Source organism: Salvelinus alpinus, chromosome 35 (assembly GCF_045679555.1).
Source record: "Salvelinus alpinus chromosome 35, SLU_Salpinus.1, whole genome shotgun sequence".
In the NCBI taxonomy this organism is placed as follows: Eukaryota; Metazoa; Chordata; class Actinopteri; order Salmoniformes; family Salmonidae; genus Salvelinus; species Salvelinus alpinus.
This window is the reverse complement of record NC_092120.1, coordinates 6,158,074-6,175,573: the sequence shown is the minus strand read 5'-3', so window position 1 is coordinate 6,175,573 and position 17,500 is coordinate 6,158,074. Positions and strand designations below refer to the sequence as shown.

General features: G+C 46.4%; 1 protein-coding gene across 2 annotated transcripts in view; it reads right to left on the bottom strand.

Annotated features, from left to right (window-relative positions):
- LOC139564595 (cyclin-dependent kinase 14-like) overlaps positions 1-17,500 on the bottom strand; it is a 214,514-nt gene that overhangs the window by 62,225 nt on the left and 134,789 nt on the right. For both annotated transcript variants that reach the window (XM_071384231.1, XM_071384232.1), the window contains 2 exons: positions 8,155-8,218; positions 6,345-6,393 (listed from right to left, as the gene is read on the bottom strand). In XM_071384231.1, coding sequence (XP_071240332.1) covers positions 6,345-6,393; positions 8,155-8,218 — 113 coding nt within the window. The remainder of the gene's footprint in view (positions 1-6,344; positions 6,394-8,154; positions 8,219-17,500) is intronic.

The following is a 17,500-nucleotide window of genomic DNA, read 5'->3' as shown; positions in this document are numbered from 1 at the left end:
TTGTTCAAATCCCCTAGCTGATAAGGTGAAAAATCTGTCGATGTTCCCTTGAGCAAAGCACTGAAACTTAATTGCTCCAGGGTTGCCATTGACAATGGCTGGCCCTGGAGTCTCAGGGGGAATTTCCAATTCACACATAAAGTTTACATACACCTTAGCCAAATAGATTTAAACTCAGTTTTCACATTTCCTGACATTTAATCCTCGTAAAAATTCCCTGTCTTAGGTCCGTTAGGATCACCACTTTATTTTAAGAATGTGAAATAATAGTAGAGAGAATGATTTATTTCAGCTTTTATTTCTGTCATCACATTCCCAGTGGGTCAGAAGTTTACATACACTCAATTAGTATTTGGTAGCATTGCCTTTAAATTGTTTAACTTGGGTCAAACGTTTCGGGTAGCCTTCCACTAGCTTCCCACAATAAGTTGGGTGAATTTTGGCCCATTCCTCCTGTAGGGAGCTGGTGTAACTGAGTCAGGTTTGTAGGCCTCCTTGCTCGCACATGCTTTTTCACTTCTGACCTCAAATTTTCTATAGGATTGAGGTCAGGGCTTTGTGATGGCCACTCCAATACCTTGACTTTGTTGTCCTTAAGCCATTTTGCCACAACTTTGGAAGTATGCTTGGGGTCTCTGTCCATTTGGAAGACCCATTTGCGACCAAGCTTTAACTTCCTGACTGATGTCTTGAGATGTTGCTTCAAAATATCCACATAATTTTCTGTCCTCATGATGCCATCTATTTTGTGAAGTGCACCAGTCCCTCCTGCAGCAAAGCATCCCCACAACATGATGCTGCCACCTCCGTGCTTCACGGTTGGGATGGTGTTCTTCGGCTTGCAAGCCTCCCCCTTTTTCCTCCAAACATAACGATGGTCATTATGACCAAACAGTTCTATTTTTGTTTCATCAGACCAAAGGATATTTCTCCAAAAAGTACAATCTTTGTCCCCATATGCAGTTGCAAACCATAGTCTGGCTTTTTTATGGCGGTTTTGGAGCAGTGGCTTCTTCCTTGCTGAGCGGCCTTTCAGGTTATGTCGATATAGGACTTGTTTTACTGTGGATATAGATACTTTTGTACCTGTTTCCTCCAGCATCTTCACAAGGTCCTTTGCTGTTCTGGGATTGATTTGCACTTTCGCACCAAAGTACGTTCATCTCTAGGAGACAGAACGAGTCTCCTTCCTGAGTGGTATGACGGCTGCGTGGTCCCATGGTGTTTATACTTGTGTACTATTGTTTACCTTCAGGCATTTGGAAATTGCTCCCAAGGATGAACCATACTTGTGGAGGTCTACAATTTTTTTCTGAGGTCTTGGCTGATTTCTTCTGATTTTCCCATGATGTCAAGCAAAGAGGCACTGAGTTTGAAGGTATGCCTTGAAATACATCCACAGGTACACCTCCAATTGACTCAAATGATGTCAATTAGCCTATCAGAAGCTTCTAAAGCCATGACAACGTTTTCTGGAATTGTTTAAAGGCACAGTCAACTTAGTGTATGTAAACCTCTGACCCACTGGAATTGTGATACAGTGAATTATAAGTGAAATAATCTGTCTGTAAACAATTGTTGGAAAAATTACTTGTGTCATGCAAAAGGTAGATGTCCTAACCAACTTGCCAAAACTATAGTTTGTTAACAAGAAATTTGTGGAGTGGTTCAAAAACGAGTTTTAATGACTCCAACCTAAGTGTATGTAAACTTCCGACTTCAACTGTATGTATAATACACACTTGTAAATATAAGCACCCATTACATTCTCCTTCTGATTAGAAAGACAACAGACTATTACATGGTGGACACACCCTCCATACACACTACCTCCTCTCCCTGGCATGCCCGTGACACAGGCCGACCCCGTCACCATCAAAAATGAAAGAGTTCATCAGAGAGGGTGAAGACAGAGGCAGACTTTCAACTCCCTGTAGGCTTTCATCGACCTGCTCCTGTGTGTGTGCATGTGTGTTTGACACGTGTGTGTTCGTACGGGGAGGCTCTGAACTCCTGAACCCGCCTCCCATCCAGCACCGAAGGGGAAGCAGAAACAGAAAAAATAACAAAGTACAACCAAGTCAGTAATTAGGCCTGCAGTCCATTAAATAAACATGATGTTATTCCTCCCTCTGCCGGATCTACCGAGCTGTGTGTGTGTGTGTGTGTGTGTGTGTGTGTGTGTGTGTGTGTGTGTGTGTGTGTGTGTGTGTGTGTGTGTGTGTGTGTGTGTGTGTGTGTGTGTGTGTGTGTGTGTGTGTGTGTGTGTGTGTGTGTGTACAGTATGGGTGTATGTGTGTGTATGTACAGTATGGGTGTATGTGTGAGCGAGAGCGCGAGAGAGCGAGAGAGAGAGCGAGAGAGAGCGAGAGAGAGAGTCCTCTGAGTTCTCATCACAGACACACCTAATGCCAGGAACTCTGAAGCCCACTCCCACTGTTCCTCCTCCTGTCTCTCCTCCTCTGAGGGAATAGAGCAGATCTACACTAGTGAACTCAATAGACCCCCTCTGTAGAGAGGAACATAGCTAGCTAACTCCAGCAGGGCCTTCTTCTCCCTTCATTTTCACCACAGATGTTGGATGTTGAACTCAATGTAAAAATGGGTAGGTTTAAACGAAACATAACTTTTGAGGCTTAAGGGTGGGGTAATGCAGGGGGTATAATGATTACTACAGGTCACTGTGTGATTGATCTAGAACATACTGTATAATCAGAAAGTGTAGGTTTTAGCATGACAGAAAAAGGTACAAAATCCCATCAGGCATTGCTAATTTGACCTGATAAAAGGTGTCTGAGCAACAACAGAACCAGAAACAAAGGAACAAACAGGTATAACTGACTGAGTGAACTTCACCTCGATATAAAAGCCTTAGAAAACAAAGGGCTTATGTTGCTGATATAGGTGTGCATTCCTGCCTGCTAATGCTGTCAGCTAGCCTGAGCGGGAAGATTCACTCGGCTAGCTAGCTAGGTCAGATGCTACGAGTAAACAAGCACACATCTGTGATCGATATCTCCTCCGACAATCAAACATCCCGGGTTGATGGGACGTTCACAGCGGAAAGAAGCATTCCATCTTCAGAGCGAGACGCCTTTTCATGTCTTCATGTTTTTCCATGAGGAAACCACAGCCGGGACCTGGGAGGGCAGAAAGCGTGTGCGTGTGTACATGTGTGTGTGTGTGTGTGTGTGCGCATGTGTGTGTGTGTGTCTGCGAGAGTGTATTTATGTGTTTGTGTGTGTGCATGTGTGTGACTACAGGCAGTAACACCTGCTTCTATTGTTGGCCTTCCCCCACCACTATGCCATGGTTATAACTAAGGCAAGGACCTTTCAACAGCACCCAACACGGCTAGCAACCAAACACTATTTTGGAACAAGTCTTTGTGGCTGTGTCAAAACATATGTCCCTGCAAGACCCGACAGCAGTCCAGGAGAGCTGCTTGCCTTTCAGCATGTGTGAGTCATTGTGGATGAGGGTACTATTGCACAAAGAGATATGTGAGAGCAGAACGGATCTACACACTGACAAGCTCTGTCTGGCATGCAACCCCACCGTCAGCCGAGCTACTTTCAAAGACTCTGCTGGCTAATAAAGTGCTGAACACAGGGCTATATGGGTTATACAAGCTGTACTGAACATACAGTCAATGTAAACAGAGGAGTAGTCTTACCATTACAAAAACACACAAGCACTTCCGAAACCATTAAACTGAGGAATGCCAGCATGCCGTGTGCTCTGACCCTTACATGTTATTTGCATGCGATGCCTGTGAATGTCTGATCTGATCCAACAAACCATAGAAGGAGAAAACTACCCCAGCTATCCATGTTAGAGCAGTATGGAGGTGGGTACGGGGCAGAGGGAGAGGGAGAGAAAGAGAGAGACGGCGTGTGAGAGAGAGGGAGAGCTCTCAGTGCAAGGAGAAAAAAGAGAGAGAGGAATTAGGAGGGGGAGAGAGAGGAATTGGGAGGGGGAGAGAGCGACGGAGAGGGAGAGGTAGAAAGAGAGGAATTGGGAGGGGGAGAGAGAGAAAGAGAGAGAGGAATTGGGAGGGGGAGAGAGAGAGGAATCGGGAGAGGGAGAGAGGAATTGGGAGGTGAGAGAGAGAGGAAATGGGAGGTGGAGAGAGAGAGAGGATTGGGAAGGGGGAGAGAGAGAGGAATCGGGAGAGAGAGAGGAATTGGGAAGAGGAGAGAGAGAGGAATTGGGAGGGGGAGAGAGAGAGAGAGGCATTGGGAGGGGGAGGGAGAGAGAGGAATTGGGAGGTGGAGAGAGAGAGAGGATTGGGAAAGGGGAGAGAGAGAGGAATCGGGAGAGAGAGAGAGAGGAATTGGGAGGAGGAGAGAGAGGGGAATTGGGAGGGGGAGAGAGAGAGAGAGAGGAATTGGGAGGGGGGGAGAGAGAGAGGAATTGGGAGGGGGAGGGAGAGAGAGGAATTGGGATGGAGATAGAGAGAGGAATTTGGAGAGGGAGAGAGAGAGAGAGGAATTGGGAGGAGGAGAGAGAGAGGAATTGGGAGGGGGAGAGAGATAGAGAGGAATTGGGAGGGGGAGAGAGAGAGGAATTGGGAGGGAGAGAGAGAGAGAGGAATTGGGAGGAGGGGAGAGAGAGGAATTGGGAGGGAGAGAGAGAGAGGAATTGGGAGGGAGAGAGAGAGAGAGGAATTGGGAGGGAGAGAGAGAGAGAGGATTTGGGAGGGAGAGAGAGAGAGAGGATTTGGGAGGGAGGGAGAGAGAGAGAGAGAGAGAGAGAGAGAGAGAGAGAGAGAGAGAGAGAGAGAGAGAGAGAGAGAGAGAGAGAGAGAGAGAGAGAGAGAGAGAGAGAGAGAGAGAGAGGGATGCATGTGTTCATATCAACTTCATCAGGACCTGGCACGGTATAAAAGGAGGGGGAAGAAGCAGCGGTCGTTAACATTCCTCCCAGTTTCTTTCTTCACATATTTATTTCCTCATAGACTGGCTGGGGTCCAAGTGGAGGAGGGGGGAATGGGGCAGGGGCCAGAGTGGCTAGGCAGATGGGGTGGAGTGGAGTGGAGCAGGGCGCCGGGCCGGGGGGACATACATATAGACAGGGAGAGCGGCCAGGGACAGACAGACAGACAGACTGTGTGAACTGTAGTGTGTGGCATGCCCATCCTGGGGGATCAGACATAGAGGGCATGGTACACGGCAGTCATTCTTCTAAGGTCAGTATGTCTGTCAGTCAGTCTGTTGTCCAGGTCAGTCTGTCTGTCAGCCAGTCTTTTGTCCAGGTCAGTCTGTCTGTCAGCCAGTCTGTTACACCGGTCAGTCTGTCTGTCAGTCAGTCTGTTACCCAGGTCAGTCTGTCTGTCAGTCAGTCTGTTACCCAGGTCAGTCTGTCTGTCAGCCAGTCTGTTACCCAGGTCAGTCTGTCTGTCAGTCAGTCTGTTACCCAGGTCAGTCTGTCTGTCAGTCAGTCTGTTACCCAGGTCAGTCTGTCTGTTACCCAGGTCAGTCTGTCTGTCAGTCAGTCTGTTACTGAGGCTCCACTGCTCTGGCTCCACTATCAACTGGCTGACTTTCTGACTCTCACTACTACAGTATCTCTCTCACTACTACAGTATCTCTCTCACTACTACAGTATCTCTCTCACTACTACAGTATCTCTCTCACTACTACAGTATCTCTCGCAATACTACAGTATCTCTCTCACTACTACAGTATCTCTCTCACTACTACAGTATCTCTCTCACTACTACAGTATCTCTCGCAATACTACAGTATCTCTCTCACTACTACAGTATCTCTCTCACTACTACAGTATCTCACTCACTACTACAGTATCTCTCTCACTACTACAGTATCTCTCTCACTACTACAGTATCTCTCTCACAGACTCAGAGAAAATCTACAATTACTGTAGTTGTAGACACACAAACTGACAAGCATAAAATGTACTGCCGCTCCCTTTCTCTCTCGTTTTGAGCCATCGATCACATTTAATTTTATATTCATTTGAAAAACGGAAATTGTGATACTGCGACTGAGAATGTGGAACCTTGACTTTTAAACACTGGGCCATGGTCAATGTGGTCACTACAGAGGCCAAGAGTTCTCAGCACTGAGCCAGACCAGAATACTGTGAGACATTCTGCGTATCTGTGACCAAATCATCAAGTCACCATGTCTCTGCCTGTCCCCTCAGGCTCCTGATGAGTGCCAGGGGCAGAGGGTGGTCCACATCTGGAATGCCCCCTGTGCCCTTTCCTGCCATCTGTGTCAGGGCTGACTGCTCTGGTGGCACAACACCAGTGGCATGACCCTGATCTGGGAGCCCCCCCTCTAAAACATTTTATGTGACAAAAACGGTACACTTACTTATTCCATGCTTGTCTGAGCTTCTTGGAACTGTAGACAGTAAAGCTGTCTGAATGGGTAAAGACACAGAGACAATAGAAACATGTTCATATTCATCATCAGGACACATTTGTGAAGTTTTGCAACAAATGTTTCATTGTACAGTATGTGATTTAACAAGAGGTTAACATCAGTTGGTACAGCATGATGCTTGCAACGCCAGGATAGTGGGTTTGATTCCCAAGGCCACCGTACTTAAAATGTATGCGTGCATAACTGTAAGTCACTTTGGATAAAAACATCTGCTAAATGGCAATATTATTATATATTAAAAGTATTTGTGTGTGCGTGTGTGTGTGTGCCTACGGTATGAATGGTTAGGTGTATGTTTGTGAGTAAATGTGTACGAACTGTGTGTGTTCCCCTCTGACAGGTCAACTCCCTCATCCAAAACCTCTGTGTGGAGACCTCTGTTTTCAGACTAACACTGTAACTGCCAACCTCCAGGACTAGACTGGGGGCATGGGGGCAGAGAGACAGCTAGACAGCCAACCACAGGTTAGGGAGAGGGGGAGAGGGGAGAGAGAGAGTAGCCACTGTTCCACTACTAGACAGAGGGGCAGACAGACACGGAATAGCTACAGTTTGAGGTAAGGAGTTATTGGGTGGGGAGGATAGAGAGATGGTTTTCATATCCAGATTACTCCTGTCTTTCTCAAATGTCTGATATACTGTGGTTATACTAAATATCCTCCAGCCCATCGTAAAGCACCAAGGCCCTGGGCCAAGGTCAGGCTAAGTGTCATGGCTGTCTACGTTTCAAACCTAAACGGTTGTGCTGCGAACACCAGAGTGAAAATAAACCAGCGCTGGACACATGGCTGTGAATTATTGAAAGTAACGCTGAGAATGTGAAGAATCATAAACAACGTGCTGATACCACCTCTGTGCTTGATTTAATGTCTGGAAACTGATTACAGTTCAGGAGGAAGACTAAAACATGGTCAGATTGAGAAGCTCTCAGTGAGGTAGGATATATTCAGAGGGATAGAGTGAGACAACACTGTCCTCAGGTGGTGGGAAGATATAACTACATTCAGAGTGTTAACTTTCTTCTAAAGCATTTTCACAGCTCCTATTTTCACAGCTCCTGTTACGTGCTAATGATCACTTTGTGGTTGAGTGATGGTCACAATGAGAGGGTTGAAACAGCTGTTTAGATTAGATCATTGTGATATTAAGCATCCATTTAGAGCAAAAATAAGAACATAAAAGGTTTTCTCTATCCCGGGATTCACTCAAAAGATTGTTCACCTTGTGGAGGAAACAGGTAGTTTGGAGAGACACATATTAATAGAGGGAGATGGTCTTGCATTGGACATTTTATCAGGCAACTGCCTGACACGCCACTTACATCATAATACCCACGCTCTCTCTCTGTCCCTCTTCTTCTCCCTCCCTCCATCCTCCTCTCTCTGTCACTCCTCTAATTCCCCCTCTATCTCTCTGTGTGTTCCAGCATGCCAACACTAATCTGCGAGCACCGTCCAGTCTGTCTCTAATGAGCTCCCAGAGGGCAGCAGCAGTAGCTCTAGTCTGGCACAGGGATGGTACGGCTGGCTCACAGGCCTGCCTGAGCTGTGTGAACTACAGAGGCATGCCTCCAAGGTTTACAAAGTAGAACTGGAGTCAAAGTCTGATTCTGACTGTTGGACCTAGGGTGTGTGTGTGTGTGTGTGTGTGTGTGTGTGTGTGTGTGTGTGTGTGTGTGTGTGTGTGTGTGTGTGTGTGTGTGTGTGTGTGTGTGTGTGTGTGTGTGTGTGTTCCTCACCTGGTTTGAAGTGGGGCAGAGAGTGGACCCCTGGCCAGGTATCCTCACAGGGGGTGCCCAGGACCTGAAAGAAGGAGGGAGACAGAAGGAGAGAGGATAAGAGATGGAGAAGGAATGCATCAGACAAACACACCCGTGTCCATATCAACACATTCATATTTCAACAACAAAGTTGGGCAACAGAGAAAGGAAAAGATGAGATCGTCTCATGGAGAAAACATTTCATTTATATGACCAAAGAGGAACCTCTGTGAATCACTAAGGTCCTAAACAATAACCTCATTTACATGCGCACAGTATCCGGGTAGTAGGTTATATTAAGGTCGTATTTGTGATAAGCTGTTTACATGTACCATTGATATCCCGCTCATGAGTATCCCTGTATCCTTGAATAAACAGAATATTCCTCATTCCTCAGAAAATTCCGCACCTCCGTCACGACGTTACCTGAACGCTCATCTGGGGCCCGCTAATCGTTAGCTGTCTTATCGGCTGCTATCTGAATAAGTATATCGGACTATTTTTTTCTTGGGTCACTATATCTATTTTGCCAATTGGATTGATCCCCTCTACCACACGGAACCCCACTAATCTACCGACGGAAACGCACGAGGTGTCTAAAAATAGACCTCCATCCTATGCTATCTTGCTACCGATAGTCATCTACCCGGCCAGCTGTCTGGATCGCCCTGACCCCAACCAACCTCTACTCACTGGACCCTTATTGATCACTCGATTAAGCATGCCTCTCCTTAATGTAAATATGCCTTGTCCATTGCTGTTCTGGTTAGTGTTTGTTGGCTTATTTCACTGTAGAGCCTCTAGCCCTGCTCACTATACCATATCCAACCTTTCAGTTCCACCACCCACATATGCGATGACATCACCTGGTTTCAATGTTTCTAGAGACAATATCTCTCTCATCATCACTCAATACCTAGGTTTACCTCCACTGTATTCACATCCTACCATACCTTTGTCTGTACATTATTCCTTGAAGCTATTTTATCGCCCCCAGAAACGTCCTTTTACTCTCTGTTCTAGACGACCAATTCTCATAGCTTTTAGCCGTACCCTTATCCTACTCCTCCTCTGTTCCTCTGGTGATGTAGAGGTGAATCCAGGCCCTGCAGTACCTAGCTCCACTCCAATTCCCCAGGCGCTCTCTTTTGATGACTTCTGTAACCGTAATAGCCTTGGTTTCATGCATGTTAACATTAGAAGCCTCCTCCCTAAGTTTGTTTTGTTCACTGCTTTAGCACACTCTGCCAACCCGGATGTTTTAGCCGTGTCTGAATCCTGGCTTCGAAAGACCACCAAAAATTCTGACATTTTCATCCCCAACTACAAGATTTTCAGACAAGATAGAACGGCCAAAGGGGGCGGTGTTGCAATCTACTGCAAAGATTGCCTGCAGAGTTCTGTTTTACTATCCAGGTCTGTTCCCAAACAATTTGAACTTCTACTTTTAAAAATCCACCTCTCTAAAAACAAGTCTCTCACCGTTGCCGCCTGCTATAGACCACCCTCTGCCCCCAGCTGTGCTCTGGACACCATATGTGAACTGATTGCCCCCCATCTATCTTCAGAGCTCGTGCTGCTAGGCGACCTAAATTGGAACATGCTTAACACCCCAGCCATCCTACAATCTAAGCTTGATGCCCTCAATCTCACACAAATTATCAACGAACCTACCAGGTACCACCCCAATTCCGTAAACACGGGTACCCTCATAGATATCATCCTAACCAACTTGCCCTCCAAATACACCTCTGCTGTTTTCAACCAAGATCTCAGCGATCACTGCCTCATTGCCTGCATCCGTAATGGGTCAGCGGTCAAACGACCTCCACTCATCACTGTCAAACGCTCCCTGAAACACTTCAGCGAGCAGGCCTTTCTAATCGACCTGGCCGAGGTATCCTGGAAGGATATTGATCTCATCCCGTCAGTAGAGGATGCCTGGATATTTTTTTTAAATGCCTTCCTCACCATCTTGAATAAGCATGCCACATTCAAGAAATTTAGAACCAGGAACAGATATAGCCCTTGGTTCTCTCCTGACCTGACTGCCCTTAACCAACAGAAAAACATCCTATGGCGTTCTGCATTAGCATCGAACAGCCCCCGTGATATGCAACTTTTCAGGGAAGCTAGAAACCAATATACACAGGCAGTTAGAAAAGCCAAGGCTAGCTTTTTCAAGCAGAAATTTGATTCCTGCAACACAAATTCAAAAAAGTTCTGGGACACTGTAAAGTCCATGGAGAATAAGAACACCTCCTCCCAGCTTCCAACTGCACTGAAGATAGGAAACACTGTCACCACCGACAAATCCACTATAATTGAGAATTTCAATAAGCATTTTTCTACGGCTGGCCATGCTTTCCACATGGCTACCCCTACCCCGGTCAACAGCACTGCCCTCCCCTCTGCTACTCGCCCAAGCCTTCCCCATTTCTCTTTCTCCCAAATACAGTCAGCTGATGTTCTGAAAGAGCTGCAAAATCTGGACCTTTACAAATCAGCCGGGCTAGATAATCTGGACCCTTTCTTTCTAAAACTATCTGCTGAAATTGTTGCCACCCCTATTACTAGCCTTTTCAACCTCTCTTTCGTGTCGTCTGAGATTCCCAAAGATTGGAAAGCAGCTACGGTTATCCCCTCTTCAAAGGGGGGGACACTCTTGACCCTAACAGCTACAGACCTATATCTATCCTACCCTGCCTTTCTAAGGTCTTCAAAAGCCAAGTCAACAAACAGATTACCGACCATTTCGAATCCCACCATACCTTCTCCGCTATGCAATCTGGTTTCAGAGCTGGTCATGGGTGCACCTCAGCCACGCTCAAGGTCATAAACGATATTTTAACCGCCATCGATAGGAAACAATACTGTGCAGCCGTATTCATTGACCTGGCCAAGGCTTTTGACTCTGTCAATCACCACATCCTCATCGGCAGACTCGACAGCCTTGGTTTCTCTAATGATTGCCTCGCCTGGTTCACCAACTACTTCTCTGATCGAGTTCAGTGTGTCAAATCGGAGGGTCTGTTGTCCGGGCCTCTGGCAGTCTCTATGGGGGTGCCACAGGGTTCAATTCTTGGACCGACTCTCTTCTCTGTATACATCAATGATGTCGCTCTTGCTGCTGGTGATTCTCTGATCCACCTCTACGCAGACGACACTATTCTGTATACTTCTGGCCCTTCTTTTGACACTGTGTTAACAACCCTCCAGGCGAGCTTCAATGCCATACAACTCTCCTTCCGTGGCCTCCATTTGCTCTTAAATACAAGTAAAACTAAATGCATGCTCTTCAACCGATCGCTGCCTGCACCTGCCCGCCTGTCCAACATCACTACTCTGGACGGCTCTGACTTAGAATATGTGGACAACTACAAATACCTAGGTGTCTGGTTAGACTGTAAACTCTCCTTCCAGACTCACATCAAACATCTCCAATCCAAAGTTAAATCTAGAATTGGCTTCCTATTCCGCAACAAAGCATCCTTCACTCATGCTGCCAAACATACCCTTGTAAAACTGACCATCCTACCAATCCTCGACTTCGGTGATGTCATTTACAAAATAGCCTCCAAAACCCTACTCAATAAATTGGATGCAGTCTATCACAGGGCCATCCGTTTTGTCACCAAAGCCCCATATACTACCCACCACTGCGACCTGTACACTCTCGTTGGCTGGCCCTCGCTTCATACTCGTCGCCAAACCCACTGGCTCCAGGTCATCTACAAGACCCTGCTAGGTAAAGTCCCCCCTTATCTCAGCTCGCTGGTCACCATAGCAGCACCTACCTGTAGCACGCGCTCCAGCAGGTATATCTCTCTGGTCACCCCCAAAACCAATTCTTCCTTTGGCCGCCTCTCCTTCCAGTTCTCTGCTGCCAATGACTGGAACGAACTACAAAAATCTCTGAAACTGGAAACACTTATCTCCCTCACTAGCTTTAAGCACCAGCTGTCAGAGCAGCTCATAGATTACTGCACCTGTACATAGCCCATCTATAATTTAGCCCAAACAACTACCTCTTTACCTACTGTATTTATTTATTTATTTTGCTCCTTTGCACCCCATTATTTCTATCTCTACTTTTTCTATCTCTACTATCTCTACTCTACTTTTTTTTTAATTTTTTACTTGCTATATTGTATTTACTTCGCCACCATGGCATTTTATATTTTTATTTATTTATATATATATTTTGTTTGCCTTCACCTCCCTTATCTCACCTCACTTGCTCACATTGTATATAGACTTATTTTTCACTGTATTATTGACTGTATGTTTGTTTTACTCCATGTGTAACTATGTGTTGTTGTATGTGTCGAACTGCTTTGCTTTATCTTGGCCAGGTCGCAATTGTAAATGAGAACGTGTTCTCAATTTGCCTACCTGGTTAAATAAAGGTGAAATAAATCAAATAAAAAATTTAAGTTAGGATGGGTTAAATGGAATAGTAACTGAAATCTGGACACTGACTGTAGGTCTATAACCTCTCATATGTAGCATAATATAATTACATTTCTTAAATACATTTTTTAACTGAATATTTAAAACATACATTATACTTGCAGTGAAGCCGCTCAACAACTACATCACATTAGTCATCTAAAGGCCTCCATCCAGAGCGACACACAGAAACAACCAGGGTCAACGCCATGCTCAAGGGCACGTTGACAGATCTCCCACCAGCCCTCCAAGATCTGCTCCTCAAACATCCAAGACCCCCACCCCACAGTTCCTCAAGAGCTGACCCTCAAACATCCAAACCCTCAGCTTCCCTCAGCCCATCTCACCTATCTCTGCTGGCCACCCTCTTCGGATTTCTATGCGAAATATAATATTATCTCCTGCAGAATTATGCATTTCTTTCAGAGAAATTATACATAATATGTCTCGGGAACAGGAGTGGAGAAAAATGATTTCGTACTGTTTCGACCACATACAATATGCATTCAAGACGAACTGAAGTCTTTTCAGAAATGTGTTTTGTTAATTTCTCAGCTTTTGATTTCCTTAAAACAGGTCACACTGATGACATTTGGAAATTTTGCACAGGACCAATCTTTCCACTGTTTTGGAGTTATTCCGTTTTCTCCCCAGTCCCTAAAGGAAACAGACAACTTTACCGGTGTTAACTAGATTACTAATGCATTCCTTCAATCAAGGTAAGACATTATTCTAGTCAGCACCACATGATTTAGTCTTCTAGGGCAACAAGTTATGGCAGAAGAGAAGCTGCACGTGTCAAACTATAGTTGACACGGCCTACCAAATGTCGGAAATATGAAAACATCATTCCACAACACCCATGATAAGTGAAACTGAGCCTGCACAGACCACAGAAACAACAGTAAATTGGATGTTTACATGCCACAGTACCCTGTCTTGGCTCCCAAGTGGCGCAAGGGTCTAAGGCACTGCATCTCAGAGTTAGAGGCGTCACTACATACCCTGGTTCGATTCCAGGCTTCATCACAACCGGCTATGATTGGGAGTCCCATTGGGCGACGCTAAATTGGCCCAGCGGCATCTGGGTTAGGGTTTGGCCGGTGTAGGCTGTCATTGTAAATAAGAATTTGTTCTTAACTGACTTGCCTAGTTAAATAAAGGTTCAATTATCCAGGTTTTTCATAACCCGGGATACAAGCTTTTTCGGGTTATTTTAAACAGGATATGATGTTTATATATGTCAACTCAAAAGCAGAACACTTGAGTATCCCGAATAATAATGGGATATTGGTGTGTATGTAAACGTGGTCAATGAGTCACACAGTCACAGACATGGTAACCTGCTAACCCTTATTCTCCTACAGTGTGTTTACACCAAGATCACATCCAAAAAGTGCAGGTCAATATTGTGCTGAGATAATTGTGTGTGTGTGTGAGCTAGAGAAAAGCCTTTTGTTGACCTTGCGTTTCAAGCAGAGATCACTGAATCAAACACACACACACACACACACACAAACACACACACATAAATTGGCGAGGTGTACACACTCAGAGGAGCAGAAACACACCTCACTCACACAGACTAGGTTAAAGGGATACTGCGAGATTTCAAGATTTTGTTTGTTTTTCTACTTACCCAGAGTCAGACAAACTCATTGATGCCACTTGTATGTCTCTGTGTGCAGTTTGGAGATGAATGAATTTAGAATATTGTTAAAATATTAGTAAAACTAACAAATGTATAAAATATTGATTAATGTGTATAGCTTTGAAAGACAATGACCAACCACCCAGCTTTAGAGTCATTAGAAGGTCTATTTCCCTGTTTGTGAGAGGAGCTGGCTACTGTACCGGGACTCTCCCAACAATTACACTAAACGAACAATGTTCTAACTTCAATCATCTCCAAACTGCACGCTCCTCTCTCATGGGATCCATGAGTTTGTCTGACTCTGGGTAAGTAGAAAAACAACCTTGATCTCAAAATCTCGCATGAGCATGAGAGGGAGATAGATGGGTGGGTGGGGAGTGAGTGTTAGAGCATGAGAGGGAGATAGAGAGATAGAGAGAGGTGGGTGGTTGGTTGGTTGGTTGGGGAGTGAGTGTGAGAGCATGAGAGGGAGATAGAGAGATAGAGAGAGGTGGGTGGGTGGTTGGTTGGTTGGGGAGTGAGTGAGTGTGAGAGCATGAGAGGGAGATAGAGAGATAGAGAGAGGTGGGTGGGTGGTTGGTTGGTTGGTTGGGGAGTGAGTGTTAGAGCATGAGAGGGAGATAGAGAGATAGAGAGAGGTGGGTGGGTGGTTGGTTGGTTGGGGAGTGAGTGTTAGAGCATGAGAGGGAGATAGAGAGATAGAGAGAGGTGGGTGGGTGGTTGGTTGGTTGGGGAGTGAGTGTTAGAGCATGAGAGGGAGATAGAGAGATAGAGAGAGGTGGGTGGTTGGTTGGTTGGTTGGGGAGTGAGTGTGAGAGCATGAGAGGGAGATAGAGAGATAGAGAGAGGTGGGTGGGTGGTTGGTTGGTTGGTTGGGGAGTGAGTGTTAGAGCATGAGAGGGAGATAGAGAGATAGAGAGAGGTGGGTGGGTGGTTGGTTGGTTGGGGAGTGAGTGTTAGAGCATGAGAGGGAGATAGAGAGATAGAGAGAGGTGGGTGGGTGGTTGGTTGGTTGGGGAGTGAGTGTGAGAGCATGAGAGGGAGATAGAGAGATAGAGAGAGGTGGGTGGGTGGTTGGTTGGTTGGGGAGTGAGTGTGAGAGCATGAGAGGGAGATAGAGAGATAGAGAGAGGTGGGTGGGTGGTTGGTTGGTTGGGGAGTGAGTGTGAGAGCATGAGAGGGAGATAGAGAGATAGAGAGAGGTGGGTGGGTGGTTGGTTGGTTGGGGAGTGAGTGTTAGAGCATGAGAGGGAGATAGAGAGATAGAGAGAGGTGGGTGGGTGGTTGGTTGGTTGGGGAGTGAGTGTGAGAGCATGAGAGGGAGATAGAGAGATAGAGAGAGGTGGGTGGGTGGTTGGTTGGTTGGGGAGTGAGTGTGAGAGCATGAGAGGGAGATAGAGAGATAGAGAGAGGTGGGTGGGTGGTTGGGGAGTGAGTGTGAGAGCATGAGAGGGAGAAGAAGAGGGAGAGAGAGAGAGAGGGGAGAGAAAGGGGGTATTTGAAGTGTAGGGTTGGGACTTGGGATAGAAAGGCAGAGGCTGAAACACAAGCTGCATATACTCTAGTCCCAACCACAGTGTCAAAGTGGAGATGAGCCAAAACATACAGCCTAGTCAATGTGCTCATGTATTTACAATCAACCCCAGCAGAGGGCAGCAGTGTACCATGACCTGTAGAGCACAACATGGAGAGACAGGGGATGGGGATTGGGTGCGTGTGTGCCAAACCCCTGACCACAGTCACACACAAAGGGTGACCCCACTAACACCACCAGTAACAACACCACCACCACTAACACCACCATCACTAACACCACCACCACTAACACCACCACCACTAATACCACCACCACCACCACTACCAATAGCACTAACACCACCACCACTACTATTAACACTACCACCACCACCACCACTACCACCACTACCACTACCATTAACACTACCACCACCACTACCACCACCACCACCACCACCCCCACTATCATTAACACTACCACCACCCCCACTACCATTAACACTACCACCACCACTACCATCAACACTACCACCACGACCACTAACACCACCACTAACACCACCACCACTATCATTAACACTACCACTACCAATAACACCACCACCACTACCACCACCACCACTAATACCACCACCACCACCACTACCACCACCACCACTACCATCAACACTACCACCACTACCACTAACACCACCACCACCACGACCACTAACACCACCACTAACACCACCACCACTATCATTAACACTACCACTACCAATAACACCACCACCACTACCACCACCACCACTAACACCACCACCACTACCATTAACACTACCACCACCACCACCACTACCACCACCACCACTAACACCACCACCACTACCATTAACACTACCACCACCACTAATACCACCACCACCATTAACACTACCACCACCACTAATACCACCACCACCATTAACACTACCACCACCACCACCCCCACTATCATTAACACTACCACCTCCACTAATACACCACCACCACCCCCACTACCATTAACACTACCACCACCACCACTACCATCAACACTACCACCACTACCCCTAACACCACCACCACCACTACCACTAACACCACTAACACCACCACCACTACCATTAACACCACCACCACCACCACTACCATCAACACTACCACCACTACCACCACCACCACCACCACCACCACCACCACCACCACCACCACCAACACCACTACCACTACCATCAACACTACAACTACCACAAACACTACCACTAACACTACCACCACCACCACCACCACCACTACCAATACCACCACAAATACCACCACCACCAACACAACAACTACCCCACTACCACCACCAACACCACCACCAACACTACCACCACCACCACCACCACTACCACTACTACTAACACTAACATTACCACCACCAACACTACCACCACCACTAACACTACCACCATCATTAACACTACCACCACCACCACTACCACCAGCACTACCACTACCAATAACACCACCACCACCACCACTACCACTAACACTACCACCATCATTAACACTACCACCACCACCACTACCACCAGCACTACCACTACCTATAACACCACCACCACCACCACTACCACTACACTATCACCACCACTAACATTACCACCACCACTACCACCAACTCTACCACCACCAACACCACCACTACTACCACAA